The sequence below is a fragment of the Stigmatopora nigra genome, chromosome 10, assembly GCF_051989575.1.
Source record: "Stigmatopora nigra isolate UIUO_SnigA chromosome 10, RoL_Snig_1.1, whole genome shotgun sequence".
NCBI lineage: Eukaryota > Metazoa > Chordata > Actinopteri > Syngnathiformes > Syngnathidae > Stigmatopora > Stigmatopora nigra.
Window position 1 is genome coordinate 12099359 of NC_135517.1, and position 20658 is coordinate 12120016.

General features: G+C 36.7%; 1 protein-coding gene across 2 annotated transcripts in view; it reads right to left on the minus strand.

Annotated features, from left to right (window-relative positions):
* LOC144203014 (receptor-type tyrosine-protein phosphatase gamma-like) overlaps positions 1 to 20658 on the minus strand; it is a 125738-nt gene that overhangs the window by 12926 nt on the left and 92154 nt on the right. Inside the window, exons 7-15 of one of the 2 annotated variants that reach the window (XM_077726188.1) lie at positions 20380 to 20537; positions 19078 to 19270; positions 13086 to 13270; positions 8754 to 8847; positions 8344 to 8393; positions 7099 to 7831; positions 3739 to 3871; positions 431 to 522; positions 19 to 110 (exon numbers count right to left, since the gene is read on the minus strand). In XM_077726188.1, the coding sequence (XP_077582314.1) occupies positions 19 to 110; positions 431 to 522; positions 3739 to 3871; positions 7099 to 7831; positions 8344 to 8393; positions 8754 to 8847; positions 13086 to 13270; positions 19078 to 19270; positions 20380 to 20537 (1730 nt within the window). Of the gene's footprint in view, positions 1 to 18; positions 111 to 430; positions 523 to 3738; positions 3872 to 7098; positions 7832 to 8343; positions 8394 to 8738; positions 8848 to 13085; positions 13271 to 19077; positions 19271 to 20379; positions 20538 to 20658 lie in introns of both variants that reach the window. The other variant, XM_077726187.1, reaches the window with a different exon arrangement.

Below are 20658 nucleotides of genomic sequence, written 5' to 3' on the forward strand. Positions count from 1 at the left end.
AGAAACTTGACCACTTACTTCAAAATCCTGTGAGTATCCTTGTGAGCTATTTGCAGAGAGTTCTGAGACATGCTTAATGAATTGCTTCACTTGAACGACTTTTATGTCATCTGAAATGGAGAAATGTAACCAGAATTAAATCATCTTGAGAGCAACAGTATCAGCAGCAGCAAAAAAATCCAATTGAGTATTATATCTCTTCATGTTAAAAATGCATGTATTTCTAATAATGACACTTACTGAAATTGCTTTTCAAATACATTTGTATTATTAGCCCAGGAAGTAACCTTACAAGTAGCAAGTGAGAGGTGAACTAATTTTTAGTAACTTAGCAGAAGAGAAAAATAACTAAAAGTCATTATGTAATGGCCACCACTGATAAATAACCTATTAAAATACTAAATACTTGCAGTACTGTGTTGATTAGTACCTGGGACAGAGGCCACAGGCGCTGTCTCATTGGCCAACATCCTGGATGAACTACCGTCCTCTACATACAGATGGGTTGTCTGGAAACAACGCCTGTAAAAGTGAAGAAGATTGTTATGAAGCTTTTCATCACATTTAAAATTACATTTATTAACAGTTGAGCTGTAATCCAATTTATTGGTCAATTCTAAAGACTATAAATCAAGTCTTAGTGAGCCACGATTGATCACATCAACCATGTGAGAATCTGTTAGGAAACATAGGGGATATTATTGGGTTGCATCTCTCTGGAGCATGGTTCATTTCTTAGAAGTACATCAGGATAAAGACAGCTTGAAAGATTATATAATATTTTGTGTTCCCAAAAGGTTGTTATCCAAAGCTCCCACAATAAGCCACAGATTACAAAAGGAGACACAAACTGCATTAATAAAAAGCATCAGCGCATTAAACAAAAGAAACAAATGGGGGTGGCTGGGACACAAAAGGAATGTGAAAATATTTTGAAGAAGCCTAGAGAAGACAGTGGGCCACAACTAAGCAGTTTCTGCAAAATGTGATAAAAAGGTTGGGACACTATAATGATGTTTAAAAACACGACCCCTTAAGGGAAGCAAATTACCAAAATGAATCCCTGGGATAATGCAAACCACCTAAACATTTATTTCTTTATGGGGCATGACTCCCAAAATCCTTACACTCTAAAATGTGCTAAGTGTTTGGCTAGTATGATGTCAAGGTAGATATTCCGTATTCTGTTCGAATAAATACACTTCACTTAAATTGATGCATGGTGGCCTATTTTTAAAATCTCTCAGGTACATCTTGCTATTCTGGTGCTCTGAAAATAGTAAAAAAATCCTCCATGATCCTTAAAAAGCCTTACCTAAAGACCTACTGATTTCTTGAAGACTAGGATTGAGGAAAAAAAACCCTTGTTATCTTGAAACTATTTTTGTCATTCAAACTATTTAAAAAATGTCATTTCTTTATCATTAGTCACCATATTAATGCATTGTTTGACAGAAGATTTATTTTTATGTTCTAGTTTTTGGACAACATAAAACATTTAAAATGGATTATTCTGGTGACACACAGTGGTAAACAAAATATTCTACGGTGCCTGTGGGGCTTTCGGGCAAAGGTCAGGTGAGGTCTATGTGCCAGTCAAAGAAGTAAATGTGGAAATACTACACTAGTATTACAAGAGTAATTACAACAACCACACCAATTGTTCTTATTGGAAATGAAATTAGGTGTGATTTGCATATCTACATTACAGTTATTAACTTATGTGAATCTTAGTAGAACAATACAAAAGCCTGACTTTGTCAACTTAAATACCCTGATGTACATTTCATTGCCAAAATCATTACCGTGCGAACACTTTAAAGCTTAGGTAGAGTTACTCAATGTTCCAGTCATTTTGTTTACATGTGCGTGCGTCTAAATTTGCAACCACTCCGGCAAATAAGAACAATGCATCAGCAGCAGTTCATGTGTGTTCAAAAAACCTCCTACCTGTATTTGATACAGAGCAGAGAGCAAAAAGCGTTCATCGTGAGGAACAACCAGAGGGGAGCAGACGGGCTCCAGCATGCTTCTGCTAACATGAATTAAACACTGAGTGGCCACCGAGTGCATAGACTAGAGGGACACACACTGATGAGGAGGGCGCACCGAGGCAAGGAGGGAGGGTGAGAGTACTTCTTTCCTAACAAGGCATGAAGGCAAGGTCCCGTGACAAGGCAACCCCAAGCTGCTTCTTGGTGTGAGGCTGCTACGGTCATATATTCAAGTTTTCCGCGTCAAATGGGAAACAAATGTTTTATTGAACTGTGATTAAATAATGAACAAGGTGGACCAATACTTACTCTAATGTGGCAATCTAATTTGATTGCATGTTCGGAACACAGTATGGTGCTTTTTTAGAGGAGAAAATATAATAATAATCATAACCAACAGTATTGAGCTAGAGTTGGGTCAGTGCAATACCTCAGGTCATGACCCATGGTTTGTTTGGCAATAGGATTAACTAGACGCTCCCCACCCCCATCTACCTGCTGCCGGGCTTGACTCAATGTGTGTCTGAGTTGGTCTAAGACCAATGGTGGTGGTGGTGATTATCTCACATGACGGGTACTGCTGGGTAAAGGAGGTCAAGCGTAGAGTTGAAAAAAAAAAAAACAAAGATTAAATATTGTATATTTTTTTGGGCCAGGATTTAATTTGATAATAAAAGACAACAGTTCCTCTCTTCAAGAACTCCAGAAAGGAAAAAAAACACTCAATAAAAGAGGATTGTTCTGTAATGTTCCCGTGAATTCAGCTCTTTTGAAAGCACTTGTTTTGTACTGGGTCAAACCTAATGATGACTGTACTGACCGCCAGTTAATCCCTAGTCTTGCTTGACACATGAAAAAGGCAACCATTTACCCTGGTTAGCTTATAAAAAATAATTGTTTTGATTTCTTTCCTTCCAAATAGCCTGGACTGGTTATAAGATAACATAGAACACAAAATAACACTCTAAATACAACATTATATTCTAGTCCCTAATACTAGAGTTTCACATTCTCCATAATGAATCAGGCTGTGTCAAATATTTTATATACCTGGGTAAAATTTCAGATTTTTATCTAATTCACTAAAAAATTGGCTAGTTTTATTTAACTAATGTAACAATATTTTGAGGAGAAAACATTAGACTTGAATTGAAGAACAGTTAGTTACCTTATTAATATAATGCATTCTTATAATTAGAGAACTCTAGAATTGTATTCAAGAAAGTTAAGTTTTGGTATTATTACATTGAGGGGTATTTTTATATAGTACTCAGTCACTAATCACACAAAACGGAGCACTGTAGAACAGAAGTCTAAGAATAAGCCTGAGGTCACACATTAAGTGTGAGTGAAATATAAGTTGATACATGACCCATGCAGACAGCTGGATTGATTAGAATAGAAGCAAATCTGTACCTTCCGACACAAGTGGGAGGAGGCCTCGCTCAAATGGTGTGTGGACTGCTTCAAATACTGTCAGCATCGTAACATTCCAGTATGTTACTATTTTAACTCAGTTTTAGCATGAATCATTTTATTAGTGCTTGGCAAGTAGAGCTCTCTCTCCCTTTCAGCCGGTTCATTGAGTTGGAGATTTATGACGGACTGAGTAGATTTATGCTCCTTTTAAACACTCCCAAAAAATGTTTAACTTCAGTTCAGAATTCAATAAGCACACATTTTTCTCTCTTGAATTTAGATCTAAGAAAAATGAAGGTAGTTACCATCTTTAAGAGTCACCTACCTCCACCGAATGAACACAGCAAGCAGCAGAGTAAGACAGATGAAGGAAAGAGTTGAGAGCACCGCCAAAGGGGTCATCCAGTGCACACGGTCCAGCCGTGATCTATTTCTCAATTGGTAGGACCAGTTGGCCACTGAAAAAATGGGCAAAATGCTTTGTCAAATAAGGGTAATCCACTTAGCCAGTGCCAAACATTAAAAGGATTGACTTACAAGACAAAAAACTCTAAATAATGTAAATAATGTTCATTCACAAATACCCCCCTAAAAAAACACATTTGTAATACTTAAAAACGCTGGAGAGAATCGCGAATGGTGGGAAAACAAACTACCATATTTTCACGACTATAAGGCTCACTTAAAAGTCTTAAATTTTCCCCAAAATAGACAGAGCGCCTTATAGTCCAGTGCAACTTATAGTACAGTGCGTCTTATAGTCGTGAAAATACGGTACTAGTGTTAAATAGCAGATGTTTAAAGAAGTACAAAGATAATAACATTATTCCTAATAGAGTGTTTTTACAAAGTATTATGTGGAGTACCTATGTGTATAATATAAACTATACTGGTCAGAAAAAATGTATTTATCAGAGTTATCGGCCCCATCAAGCAAAACCAATGTGAAAACTTGTTAACGCTGCTGCCTCATTGCAAGCAATCACTGGAGGCCATTCCCAATTTTTATTTTGCTATTGGTTTGGTTCAATACAGGAAGGTTTAGCTTCTGAGAACATTATCTTTTATCAAAAGAGTCCTGTTATTTTCAATTCATGTTCTTAAATATTTATATTCCCCATCCAAGCTAGGTCAAATGAAACTGTATTGGGAAATCAATCCACTATAATCAAGCCAAATTCTATTTAAACCAAACATCTCATCAAACCCTTGCCCCGAAATTTGGATGGAAACATTATGTTGAATTACTCTATCCAGCTACTGCACAGCTCTGAATGATATGGAGGATTTCAATTCAAATTTCTTTGTCTTTTTCTAGCATCACCATCGCCTACCTAGTTCATGTGATGCAGCTGTGACGCCAGCTCCCATGGCTTTCAATCTGCAGTTGTGCCTGTAGCTAGGCGCCACATGACACTGGCCATTGCAGTAAAAAGATAATGTAGCAAGCAGTTCCTATATAATACCCCCACCTCAATATACAAACACACTTACACCACATTGTGTACATGCATGGTGCATGGATGGAAAAATCCCAAATACTGCCTGCCTCCATTTCCATTTTTTTTCTATTTGCTCTTATATAAACACAAACTAAGACATACATTATTAAACCTTGTCATGCGAACAAAAACACTGGTGTGCAGTGATATATTCACTTTCACTAATTCGTCCAACACAAACCATGCAGGGAAATGTAGCTATAAATGGAGCAAGGCCTTTTCCCCCTCCTACAAGTGAAACAAGCCTCCGAGCCTCTTTTCCTCTCCCCATGTGTGAAAGTAGGCCAACACTAAGATCTGAGCAAGAAGGGAGGGAGATACAAAGAAGTTGAGGGGGTGGCACGCATGAGGGAGGTTGGGAAAAAAGGGGATATGCAAAAAAAAAAAGAGGAAGGAGACATAGGTAAGAAAAAGAGGGGGATTAAAAACAGGCAAGTTTGCTTGGTGAAGTGGGTTGAAAATACATAGAAGGGATGATATGTATAGTTGAAGAAGCATATTTAACAGTGCAATTAAGATTCAACTCTTATTCTGATCTTATTGACATAAAAATCAGTTCACTGCTGTTCAAAATGTGGTTTGATTACGTATAAGCAATTATATGAAGTATACAAATACATAGACTCAATGTCACGTCAATTTAAATAGAGTACTGAAATATAGTGTACAAAAACTCTAAAGATGGCCTAAAAAAGAGCAGTGTTAAGTCAAAAATGATGTATTAAGAGATAAAGCTGTTTTCATTTATAATGTGAAATACTGTAAGAGCACTGTTAGAGGCTGCATCTTTTATCTCATCTGAATGACAGTCACGTTTCTAATCACACTGCTCCCTGAAAAGTATCTGCGTAAGCAAATTACAAAACTCCGTACTTTTCCTGGAAAACATTTACTGGCATGTAATGACGTTAGCTAGACAGCAACATTTACCCAAAGGCTACTCTCACACCTCTACACATAAGTGAAATTTGATAAAACAATTTTCACTCCCAGAAGTCGTGAGTGCAATGTATACAGTTACTACGATTACACAGTTATGAAACACATTTTAAAGCTTTTGACCTTGTGTCCCGCTTGCTCAAATAGAATAAAAATTACTGAATGAGCATTGACAAAGAGATTGAGAAAGCTATTTTCTGGGAATATCATAAAATTGCCTTTGTTCATTGTCATCTCTCGCCTTGTGCTTCTCTCAACGTGCTTGAAATTGAATTGATTGTCCCCTGGCGTTTGCTTGGTTAATGCAGAGCACTGCTCAAAGTCTTGCTGAGCAGGGCCACTTTACATTACTGCAATCCATCATCTCTTATCTGATTCAGACTTTTGATGATGATCCCACTCTTTTTAAATTGGAAGATTACATTTTTTTTTTTGCCAGCAAAAAAGTTTTCATAAGCGACACAAAAGATAAAGCCTGACTAACAAATACTGCTCATTGCAACTATAAGAGGCAAGGAGGTTATTAAAGGCAACAAAAAATGCCAAAATAATCATTTAAAAAAACAAACACTTAATGCCAGATGTCATTAAGTGTCATTCAGTAAATGATGTTACTTTTGATGCAAAGTTGACAGGTTTGGGTTCTCAAAGATTTGAATTAATGACCTGCTGTAGTATATAGCCAGGGTGGGCTCCTAGGAATTATGTAATAGCCCAGACGTGGGCAAACTAAGGCCCGCGGTCCACATCCAGCCCGCTAGGCCTTATAATCCGGTCCGACGACGTTGTCTAAATAATCCTTTATTTTTTATTATTATTTTTTTTCCCAAGATGGTGCCGTCATGTGGAAGCCAGTGGCAGTAGCTCTGTCCACTCTCATTTGTCTTTCGTGTTTTACAGCCCCTCTATCTTTTTTAAAATTACATTTTAACATTTCTTAATACACTCCTTTTTACTTTACACTTTTTACTTTAATGATGAGTGATGAGCATGTTAATACTTTAGTCCTTTTTTTGGTTTATGTCTCATATGTACTGATAACGGATGCAGTTTTTTATATGTTTCATATCTTGTGCTGACCCAGCCCATCTGTCAAATTTTTAAAGTCAATGTGGCCCCCGGACCGAAAAGTTTGCCCACCCCTGCAATAGCCTATAACTCTGAATATTCAACAGCACATCTATGATAATGATCCAGGTTATTTTGATTCTTTATTTCAAGGCTTGCTAAATATCACCACTCACCAGTATGGATGGAGAAAGGCCAATTTTCCTCTTGTCGCATCCTAAGCGTCAATGGATAGCCCTCAAGAACCAGGAATGTGCTTCCACTGGTGTGGTTATGAACAAATAGACCGTGGTTGACGACCACCTGCTGGTGTTGGACTGCAGGTAGCCTATTAGTTGAATGTGCTATACTCTCCTCTTTCTCCTTTGCAGTAGTGTCGGGTTTTCCACAGGCAGGATCATTCGCAACCACACCGTCATATTTTTTCCCTTTCTCTATCACCTCTATTGGTCGTTTCTTTTGTTTCTTTTCATCTTTGTCCTCCTCCTCCTTCTCCTCCTCCTCTTCTTCTTCCTCATTATCTTCCACTTCCCTTTCTCTATCCTGAGATGGATCCTTTTCATTGTCACTGCCTTTACTTCCAGTCTCGCCACTCTCTCGCTCTGAGTGAGTGCTGACATCCTTGCTCGGCACGTTGTGTGTACTAGGCTGTGGTGTGAGATTGCGTGCGTTTGCTCTGCTTGGCCAAACTGAGCTGGGGAAAGAGGAAATGACTCCTCCACCAAAGCCAAGTCCAGCTAGTAAAGTGCTGGTCACCACGGATGCCACCGTTGCCTGACTACCACTAGAAGAAGGGCTGATTCCTGTCGCCATGGAGACAAAAGAGAAGGGAATGCCTGAGGAGGTCCAAGTGGACGAACCAGAGGAGATAGGGGCCATGTCGGCTGAAGAGGCTGGTGAAACTGTTGGCTGAGAAACATAAGAAGGGGAAATCATTTTCTCCAGTATCAATTGTTGTTGTTGTTTTAAGTTGATTACAATGTTTAATCAGGAAAATCCACTTCCAGAACAAGAACATTATACTATCTATAAAATTTATGCACAATCAATAAGTAAAAACCACAGGATGTGAGTTCATAGACACCATTTTTCAACAAACTCATCTTCTAAAAATCAGTTTTGGTTTAAGGTGTTGGTGAGATGATCTCTTTTCCTCTGTCTGCTATTCGTGTTCCTGTCTACTTGTTTTTGTTTATTTGCGTGCACTTGGGCTTGTCATTTCTGCTCTCAGTGTATCAATCAACTCTCTGCTTCAGTTCTTGTCCTGTCTGTCTCTATACTTTGTTGGTGATATTTTTTATTATTATTTTACCATGTACATGGCATTAAATAAAAACAGTTTTGCTTATTCCTCTACATTACATTTCTTTGTATTCTCAAAAAACAGGCATGCCGGGCACGCTTCACCTTGCTGTCCTTACCATTCCGGTTTTTACGATCCGTGTCCCCTCAAAGATCCTAGTGGTGTTGGCTATAACACAGGTGGTCAAACATTGTTAATAAAAAATGTTGTTGTCAAAAACACCACTGTTAAACATTAGATGATATTGAATTCAAAACTGAATTGCATTACTGTTAAAGCATTATGCTAATAAAACAACTATGGCTTTGTTTTCATTCTATCCAAATGTACAGATCAATTTTCAAAGAACTGTACAAACAATTTTCCTAGTCTTTTTAGTCATCTTTTTTATAAATCAATTTCATACTTCCACAAAATCCTCAATGTTCATTTATGGATCGGACACACATGAGATGAGACACCTAAAACGAGATCATATTGATAAAAGTTTGTAGTTGTGTGTGTATGAGTTACCTCTAAAGAGCATACTTTGACTGAAATCACTGCGCATGTCATTGGTGCAGACAGCCTGAACCCGAAATAGGTAGAGCACATCTGGTGAGACATGGGAGATGACGGCTTCCTATATGACATAAACACAACAACAAATGTGGATTGGTGGTTCACAGACTTACAAAATGTGTTTTTCTTCTTAAACTTAAATAATGTATACAATTGAACAATCAATTCTAGTATTTCAGTAGGCTTTTTTTTGTTGTTGTTGCACCCAATCGATTCATTATTACGTTTTAAAAAGAAGCTCCCTTCCTCCATTTAATGTTACACATTGAGTCTGTTTACATCAACTAACATTATCTACAAAGTGAAGAGCAAAATGCCATTATCATTTAAGCAAATGTAATGCAATCATTGTGATTGTGTTTGCAGATTTCAATTAAGAAAATGCAATGCCACTTTTCCCGATTATTTAAATATACACACATATACCGTAAGTGTTAATTTAATGTTTCAAATTAAACACTCAATTCAAGAGTATTATAGGCGTGATAATGTTTTTGTTTAGCACTTATTGTGAAAATGTTAAAAAAAAGAACATACATCAATAATTACAACTTCATTTGACCTGTTTTTTCTACATTTCCATTAATAAAGTAAGTTCTTCATACTTTGAATGTCTGGATGTTGTTAATACAAAAAAAAGTATGAATAAAGTTTTCATAATTAATGTACTAAGGATGAGATTGTCAAGTCAAAAAGATAATTGCCCTCTTAATAGGGTTTGTTCCAGTAGAATAGTGACCCATAAAATATGACCTTCAGAGAACAGAAACACAAGCTGAAATGTTACCTTTTCCAAAATGTCACACAATGCCTCAAAATTCTACAGTTTTGCCCTCATTTTGCTTGAACAGTTTAAGACTAATAATTATCTTATACTGGCAGCAAAATTTGGTGCCTCTTTGCAAATGTATCAGTTAAATAGTGCATGCTGCCATTGTAAAAAAAAAAAGCCCACATTTTCTTTTCCACAATGAGCATGGTAGCAATGTTCCCATTAGCTGTGGTTGAACATCAACCTCATTTACACTTGATACATTGTCAAACATCATTGAGTCTATAGATGCAGATGATTACCAAAAATACTTCAGAAAAATAAAATAACAAACTGATAACTTCAAATAAAGCAATGGCACTACTTTGTCATGTGTCACTACTGGTACTCATGATGAATGGTTCCACTGATATTATTTAGAGGGGAAACAAAGGATGTGTGATTCTGTAGTTATCTATAAAAATCTGGCAGATTAGGTCCTTAAAGGACATCAATAAATTTCACATAAAGTTGTAAATAGTAGAACACAGAGTCAAACATGGGATATTTTCATTAGAACACCATTAGATTAGTCTGTTGGACTCCTGCTATTAAAATAATGCAGTATGTTATGACTGACATGCAAATCATTTGTTTGCAAATTACCATGCAATCTTTATATTTTGAGATATCAATTTCATCTTCAAAAGATTAGACTTTAATTCTTTCATTTATTCATGTGTGACACCCATCTGTGGAAGGATAGAGGACGACCCTATCTTACTTTTGAGACTCAGACCCCCCCTTCTCAAAATCATCACAGTTTGCATGTCTTATCTGTGAATTTGCGATAACCCTATCGCAACTATACAATAAAATAATGAAAGTGAGCTTCTCTATCATTACAGCAATGTCGACATGCTCCATCAGTATGCTCTTTCTGTCTTCATCCTCCACCCCTCACTTTGTGACTAATGACAGTTCTCCCATTGCAGTCGAATGTAGTTCCCCCTTTTCTGCTAACAAGAGGGCTGTGCGCTGGATGTTGGAAGGCGAACAGGGAATTAGGGGAGGAAGAACTGCGAGTTTGAGGAAATAATTATTTTCAAGTCAGGCGAGTCCCTGATGTATGTGTATGTGCCAGGGAGAAAAAAAAGGAGACAATGGGAAACTAGTATACAATGACCACTAGAATGGCCAGATTTCAGAGTGTGGGATGGTCTCCTGAGGTAATTATATGAGGGTGAAAGTCCTCATCTGTGTCATCCTTCATCACAGCTGATCCTCTTTCTGATAGCTAGGGGGCACTCTGATCTCTTTTTGTGCAACGTTTCCTGCGTTTTCCCAGAGAGCTACTGGCCCAAGGTCATGCTTTTTTGCACAGACTGGCAGTGTTGTATCGCCTCCAGCTTAGCATTAGAATTCTATGAGTTGACCAGCAGACCACAATGTTAGGAAATGAAGCATCCCGTCTGTTCCACTACCTTTTCTTATTACTCTAAACATCTCAAAATCATGATTAATACATATGAAACATGGAGTATTCTACTACATATAAATGGAGGTGAAAAAAAATGAATGATATTTTATGAAAGATAAAAATATTGTAATTGATAATATAATGGAATAGAATGAAGTCCTGCACCCACTATGTACTTTTGTGGAATAGTTTGGAGACTGCTACGCTACATTATTGATATCGGGTGATATTTATTTTTACTTTTTATTTTATTCTAAGTTTTATTTGCTAGTGACACACTTTTATATTTCTCTAGAGAAATATCTCCCAGCCCACTTCTGACCACTGTGGAAATATAATCACATTTATTAAAAACAAAACAAAAACAAAAAAAACAAAAAAACAAAAAAAAAAATATATATATATATATATATATATATATATATGTATATATATATATATATATATATATATATATATATATATATATATATATATATATATATATATATATATATATATATATATATATATATATATATATATATATATATATATATATATATATATATATATATATATATATATATATATATATATATATATATATATATATATATATATATATATATATATATATATATATATATATATATATATCAAAATATAGATTATATTGTTAAATATTTACCAAGGCTCATACTAATTCATTTAAACCAACAACAATTTTTATTATTAAACAATATAATGGGTATCTATTTATTGGCTGTAATTCTTCTATTGCTATCTAGTGTTTAGGTTTTTCTTGTAGTATTTATTTTTATTGAAATTCTTTGCTGGTGTTAAACATTTGGGTACAAGACAGACTGTTCCCCTGCGTCAATGCGACAGCCCACTTCTGTTCCAGCTTGAAGCTTGATTTTTATGGAGGTAGGAATGGTGCATGTGTGTGTTTGTGTTACACAACCAATGTGCCCCCTTTGTGCCTGAGCTTGTGTCTTAAAAAGTGTAGCTAACAATCCTAAAGTAATATGCGTGACTAATAAGCAGGAGTTCAAAATGAGTGTCTTGACTAAGTAGAATTTGACTCGACAAAAAATGAATATCTCTGTCTTATATCAAGCATGTGCAAAAGTGTGATGAGGCACAGAGCACTGGGCATCACATCAGAGTAGTGTGTGGGTAATTTAAAGTGTTTATTGTAGTTGTTAATCTCAAGGGTGTACTAAATGATAACTGAGCCGAGAAACCATTTTACTGAAATACATCCAAAGGGTGTATGTGGAGTGACAACCCATTTTTAGAAAAAAATAAAGCATTAAGTGCATTATACAAGGACAATTAGTGTAGATAACTCCTGTAATGAAACAGTGCAGTTCACAGAAAATTATATAGGTTAGTCTATATTATTTTTGTAGTCAGTTTGCATAAATCTTACACGTTTTATGAAAAGTTGTCCTTTAAAAGTACACTTGCCAATGCTGTGCTATTTATTTGCTTGACTTATGAGTATGCAGCATCGGTTAAGTCCACACACATCAATTAGCACAAACTATAGAAAATGCATATATAGTACATGTCTTTCTTGTACATAGCACATCTTTGGTTGGCCTTTCCGCCTACCAAGTATGAAATTATACAAGCGCGTAAATCTTTGGTTATTTGACTAATTGTGAAAATGTGTCTTCAAGAGCCAACTTAGCAGTGCTGAATTAATTAACATCACACTGAGTTCAAGCCGATGACATGATCAGTGAGGCTGGCTGAAGAACCACATTGACGCATCTGCCAAAACATGAACATATTAAAACCAAGAGGGAACTTTTGCTGTTAACACAGTTAAGTAGTAGCTAACAGTGTTACCAGTTTTAGATTCATATTAATGATGTAGGCATGTGGTGTGTGTGTGTGTGGATGTGATTGTCATGCACAATATTCATTGCCAGGTACTGACTGCATGTAAAGGTAGGTTGGTACAATACACATGGAAATGAGAGGTAATCATTTACCACGAATGCTGCAGCAATTCTTTTGCTAGCTGTTAGTTAATATACTCTTTGACTACGAGGAGGCTTTTTAGATTTCTCACCAGTTTGTGTTTTGCATCAGTGAGGTGTGTCTCCTCAAAGCTGTCATCATGAGCTGTCCAGCTGTATGATACCAGAAAGTGGAGGATAGGTGGGTGGTAGATGACCTCTGGACGTGCCCAACGAACCACCAGGGCGCTCACATTCACATGCTGCACCTTCATGTTAACAGGTGCACTACTGCATACTAGAAGGAGGTGAGAATAGGAGAAAAGAACATAGCTTAGAATAGGTGCTAATTATAAGATGTAATGACCAAAAAAAGCATGTATAAATAGACAGATTAAGGAGGGAGAATGACAACTATTCTTGGCAGTCTTAGTCTATTCAGTAAATAAAGTCTTGTTTGGGCAGTAGTATTCTGAATGACAGTTCTGGGTAATTTTAAAAGGAGACGAATCCTATTCCATATCGGAAGTGGATGCCTGGCCTGTTTGTCACCGCTTCTCAATACGGTGAAATTGTTTTGTGTCAGCACAAAAAGTATATTGCCATCTCTATAATCTTTGTTACATTTTGGCCAGGACTCATATGAATAATATTTAATAAAGGTTCTACCTGCTTACTATATCTGCTGTGAAGTGTATTTTTTTGAAATACTCTTCTACTCACTATCTTTTATTTATTAATGGTTGAGTGTCATGTAAAATTTAATTATTTTTAAAAAGTTTTAGCTTTTAGCTCATTCATTTACCCTATCGCACATCATTGTAAGGTTTGCGGGGGTTGCCGGAGCCTATCCCAGCTGACTTCGGGCGAAAGCCAATCACAATCACGATCATAGACCCATCAAAATCAAATCGCTCAAACTCAAGGTTAATTCAAAGAAGATATATTTAATGTGTATTTCCTGGACCATATTTCAAGATTTGCAGGATCTCCAGAGAGACCTTCATTTTGAACATCTACAAAAGCTGCTTTGTACACCTTTTGAACTTCAAACAACTTTCATGTAGTGATTTAAGGCTTCCATGAAGGGAGCAATGGAAAATTACTGTGAACAAGGCGTTACCATCAAACAGCAGTCTTTGGCTCAATGCAGCTGTGCTGTTATTTTAAATGTGGTAGTATTCTTAAATATACATAATGTGTGTTGTTCAGCGACCTTGTTGAGAATATGTAATGTGTTACTTTGTTAAACGTGGGTTTCCAAATGAGTAAGGTTTTCATCCCAATTTATGAAGAGGATCCATTTTCACCAAAAACTGCTGTCTTAAAAGTGGTTGGTTGCAATTGCTACTTCCTTTTTGACGAGAAACCTTTTTGGTTCAACTGTCCGTGCTGGATCAGTTGGAAGAAAAAACCCACAGTTGGTGTAAAGCATCAAATCATTACTACTGACTACTACTTTGGAAATGAGGAGTAATTATTTCAAGCACCGCATTATGTAATGCAAATGAGGACAACAACTCAGTGAGGAACAAGCTTGATGGAAAATAAAGCTCACATGCCTACTAGTAGAACCAAATTGATTATCATGCTCATAAAGAACCACAGTGATTTTCTATTCATAACATACAGTCAAGACCCATGTGGTTTAGCATTGCTAAAGTCATTAGTCATACACTTTACCACCATCCAAGAGCACACCTTCACAGAGGAGAACACACTCATAGACACGATTATGAAGCCGGCAAAACCACCTCCAAGCAGGAAAGAAATATTATTGGATTATTTCATCCGGGGTCCTAACGTGCATTCCAGTACCTTGTAGCAATGGGATAACAGGCTTGGGAAATTAAAATGTTACACCGCTGTGTGGTTTACAACTTCTTGTATTTTGGTGGTGAGGGGGATTAGTAAGGGATGGTAAATACTAAATCTATATATCAACTACTAGGTGAAACCTGAAATCAAAATTACACACTTTCCTCCCAACAAGGTATCTATGTAAATACTGTATTTTATTCATTTTTCATTTTTTGAATGTAATGTTGGTTAGGTGACATTTATATGTTGTGTTCTGCAAATTGTAAAATAACCAAAGTAATAAAAAACTGAGTTAATGAGAACATTTTAAGATTTTGGCATTTGTAATATCAGCTCCAGTTCATTGGGAATTTATTAAGGTCTGCAATAAGCACATATGACAAAAGTACTCAGAATGTGTACTTGCTGCAGAAATTGCAGAAATCAATCTTTGTGTCAATAACCATCATGCAATTCTCTAAAGAATGAGAAATAACTTGCCTCTCCAATTCTGTTTTCTTCAGCATTAATTATACACTGTTCACATTCCGTCAGGACCCTGATGATATTTTCCAACATAATTCTCAACGGCCTCAATTAATGAATAAATGGATTGAACAAACAATCCATATCTCAAACTTAGTTGATTTTTTTTACCTCATTTATTAATTATTATATATACTGTTTCTTCAACTGCAAGAGTAATAACCAAAATTAGGGAAAATAATGTAAACATTCAAGAAGAGACCTAAAAAAATGAAAGTAACAAAGTATTTATACTTCATTACTTCCTGCCTCTGGCCGTAGGGTTACAAGAAGTAATGAACCATATTCTCCGAGCACAATGCAACTAAAAAGACCTCGAAGCTCCATCCGTCAGGCAGTTTGATGAAGAGATCCTCTCAAGGCTTTCATCAGAGATAAGCATGCTACTGCGAAGGCACACACACTCACACATACACCCACACACACACCCATACACACACACAAGACTGAGTGCAGGAGGATAGGTTCTGGCCTGCAGCATTGTGACCAACTGTTGATCGATAGCCAGGCCTTGATTATAGGTTGGGCAGTAGTGTTTTGTGCTTACAGATGGGCAGAACGTGTTAAAGGCTAAGCTTTTTATGCACATGCATCAATAGTACTATATCCTGTCAGAACAAAATGTTGCCAAGACTCGCCTTTGGATTCATTAAGAACGATGTACACATATTGAGTAGTAAAATCCAATTTAAGCAAAAGATTATATTCAAATTTTGCTTCAATGTCAAACTGTAAGGGCAATGTTTTAACGTGAATTTCACAATGTTAGATGAGCTTGCCAATGAGGAATTACATGGTGTGCGTGTGATAGGGATGGGGGTGGAGGTTTTTTTTATTTATTTTTTTTAAATTGAAAATCTAAATTGAAAAGATAAGCTAGTGAAGGTGTTACATGAACTTCTCTGTTGAGGTGTTCTGACAGGCCATTGCAAAAGTATTGTGAAGCAGCACTTACACAGGCACTTACATTTCAAAACTACTTGATGTTGCACTTGTACTTTTTAAAAGCCTCCGGGTGAACCTAGTTAAGCTCTCACACATCAAATACACAATGACCTAAAATATAACAGGCATAAAATGGTTGGAACGATGTGAAGCACAATAGTTTTACATTATAATCACAAGTTGGTCACTGTTGAAAAGCCTGAAACAAATATTGGTGTAAAAAGATAACACGCAATGGGAGGAAGATAAAGAAGATAACACCTGAGCAGAGCAATACCATTTTCTTGTCTGCTTTTCATATCCTATATTCTACATTTTTACAATGATTGCATAAATCAAAATGTATTATCCATAGCTGACACTATAATTATGAACGTATCCTTTGTATAGTAGAAAAAAGGGTTTTGTAATACCATTAAAATGACAGTTCACTCTTTGCCCTAGAAATATACAGGGATATCATGAAATGAACAAACAAGTCATTATTGATTTTTTTTCTTCTGCAGTCCGTCCCACGGATTCAAAAACAAATCAATATCAATTTTGTTGAGTGCAGTAGTGAGATATAGGATGGTTGAGGATGTGTTTCTTAAACAAGGTTGGAGAAGTGGAGTCAAAGGCGAAGAACTTTTGCAGTCACCTACTCTACCTCCAAATATCGCTACTTATATGTTCTACCCTACCTTAATGGTATATCAATCCCATTTCCTGGTAGTTGTGGGGCACTAAACATATCTCCAGTCATGTGTGAAAGCAGCATCATAAAGTAACACACTAATTCCCAATGCATAATGTAATATGACAAGTGTAATTGTCATTGGCAGTGAACGTCCAGATTCTAATTGACAAATATAATGTATATATCAATGACAATGAATGACTTACAGCAAATCCCCTTAGTAAAGGGCACACTAGGTTTTATATTTATTTAAAATTAAGTTGTACTTGACTCCATGTGGGTGTAATATTACTTCTGTCCAATCCTCGCTCTTTTAAAAGTAACATTTATATACAGTTCCCGCAGTGGAGCTTGTCAGATAGTGAAAGTGAAGCAAACATTGTGGTCGACTAAACAAAATTACTCCACTGCATTTTACTACAGTGGGTATGCAGGTGATAGAACTGTCGTGGTCTGCAGCTGCCCCATGTGCTGCGCTCATCCCTTCAGTCTGCTTGCTATAAAAGAATACATCCACTTATATACAATGTTTCCCCGGGCAACGCTCAAGGTCATGATCACATGACTCACTGCAGCATTCTAAAAAAGCACATGCAACAACGGACTGTGTATTTTATCATTTTCCTTTTTCCATTTAAAAAAATACATTTGGAGGGGGCGGGTTATTCATAAATGTACGTGATGCTCATCTCTGTGACTTGACCATATGGAAGCAAGTAGGTGATGGAAGGAAGGGAATATAATTTTCCGTCATAGTTGAAAAAACACAGATGCTTGGACACAGAAATTCACACTCTCTAAAAACCTTAAGAGGAAAATTCACACATTTGTAAATTCACTCAATAACAGAAACGCACCCCACTCCCCCGCACACTGCATACTGTTATGTGCGTTGTTGTTTCAGTGGTAATGAGGCAGGAGTGAGATGGGGAATGGTGCGCCTCCCACTGCCTTATGCTAGGGGAGTTACCCAGCTCACTGGTGAAATCACAGAGATATCCAAGAACACACACACAGGCAAACACACACCAAAACACTAAAAAGTCATAGGTTTCCTCTGTGCAACCAAGGAACACTAAATAGCCTTCATTTATTACCATTAGAAACTGTCAGCAATTCGGGATAAAACGACAAAGAATTTAAATGAGAGTCGATAGATTATCAAGTTGAAACACAAACAGACACCACAACAGATGAGTTGATGGGAGAGAATATTGTGGACTTGATTTTCCTGAACAAGATAAACTGCATTAGTATGTGTGTTTTTGGTATACCTAGCATTTAAAGAAAAATTACAGCAAACAACTGATTAAGCTGAGCAAATATAACATAAAAAGGGATTGTCAATTTTGAACCCACAAATATTGAATTTTATACAAGATACCATTTCTGACATGTAAGATTTACTCCGTGTTTTATTTATGAATGTAATCCACTAACAGTGATTAAATTAAGAGCAAATTGCTACTGCTACAACTATTTTTCAATATGGACACTAAGGACTATCTAAAAAGAATGAAAAAAGAACAGAGCTCCAAAATGGCATTGGGGGAATAGTTCCTTTCAATTGCTTTTGAAGAGGCAATTTTTTATCGCATAGAAGAAATTCAATTTTTGCTATGCTGTATAAATGTATTTCATTGTCCATCACAGTAAAATCACTCTCATACCTGCATCTGAGAGATTTAAACTCTTTATGGTGTATTGCATAAAAATATGTCAATAGTGGCTTTATTTCCCTCAAGGAGTTAATATAAAAAAAGTGTATTGATCTATTTACTGCATCATGAGCACCACACACACACACGGACACACGCACACACACACAAACGCACACACGCACGCACGCACGCACGCACACACACACACACACACACACACACACACACACAAAAGAAAGAAAACAGTTCAGACTCATAATAGCAAGGGAGACTGTGACCCCATGCCATTTCAATGAGTTGAATGTAAAGATAGTAGGAAAGAAAATGTATATAAGCACTGTATATTTCATAAAAAAGAAATGAATGGGCGGTATGCTGAATGAGTGGTTTGCATATCCTTCCACACATATGATGTATAAATTTATCATGCTTTGAGAATGTGTAATTTGAGCCAAAGAATTAGGTAACACCTACCTCTAGAAGACTCAGTGGCATACGGCCCACTCCCACTGTGAGACATATCCGGCAGCCAGGCATCTTTGACTGCTGACTTGAAAACATGTCGATTATCCAGGCTTTGAATGGGTCGGAAGTTGCTGCGTAAATATTCCACTGATTTCACATGGTCCTGTTGCTCCGTGGTGAAGATTGAATAAAAAGCCTCTAGCTGGTGATGGACATCCAAGAACCAAGAAGTAAAGACAAAAAAAGACAAAAAAAGAGACAAATTACTAATCTCATCTCCACCTTGAACTGTTCAAAAATGTTAAATAAAAGCAATTCAAATGCTTCCCTTAATCATTTTCCTTTTTTGTAATAAATCAAAGAAATGTTCAAATAAGGTTAAAAACACTGAAGGGAGCACTAGCAACACTTCATCCTGGAGTAAAGTTTTCAGTTATTGTTATCATCAGCATTGTCACATTTGAACCACACAACACTGTTTGAACCTCGGAATGAAATGAATCTTTGACATTGTGAGCATATTCATCCAAAGTGCCGCAGAGATCCCACATCCTGTTGGAAATACCCACCAGGAATGAGCAACACAGACAAATGCAGCAAGTCCACGTGTTTGTTCAAAAGGATGGAACTTTAGGCGGGGTGTTGTGTAACAGCTTTAGCATTGATCCACTCTCAAAGCAGGCCCTGAGCAACAACTGTCACTCCAGATGACCTACTTCATACAAAAGAATGGGCTAGCAGCACGATAAAAGCAATAAAGTGCCAAGAGAGCGAGAGAGTGTGATCAAAGTCAAACCTATTTGAGGACTAATCAACACTCAAGAAACAACAGCCAGAGAGCAGAAACTGTGCTTGTATCCACACTCAATGTTCCTTTCACAGTGTTGTATTTATTGCATATCCAATTGTTTAGTATAGTAATCTGCCGTCTCATCTAAATTATGTTACAAAGCTATAGTGTGATTATGAGCGTGAGTGGTTGTCCATTTCTTTGTGCTCTGTGATTGAGTGGGAATCAATTCGGATGTGCCCATATTTGGCGTTGATAGGCTCCAGCACCCCCCTGCGATCATTGTGAGGTTAAGCGGTACGGAAGATGGATTTAATGGTAAATAATATTTGGCAGGAAAGGGAAAACAGTCATCACTAAATGAAACTTAACCGAAATCATACTTGCTCCCCAAAACAAATACGTTGTATTTTTTAACTTTATATGCAGCTGCATATTTTTATGACTTTTACATTAACAATGGGATATTGAGACACAAAGCAAATAATGAAAATAAAACTTGTGTCGTGTTTTTTTCTCACCTGTTTATAAGAGACGTATATTGGTCTGCTGAAAATGATCCACTCCACAATTTTACTGCAGGGAGGAGTGGTCAGGGAGCCGGTGTAACGATAGTAGCTGCCCAACGACGATGGCAACAGATCCTTTAGGACAAAAGGCTCCAAGAGAGTCTCTTTATCTATATAACAAAAGCAAAGAGAATGTTCAAATCAGCACAATACGTCATTTTACGTCAACATACCGATTATTGTCCAATATTTGCAAAGGTGTCAGTTCTTTCCAATGTTCTTTGTCCAAAA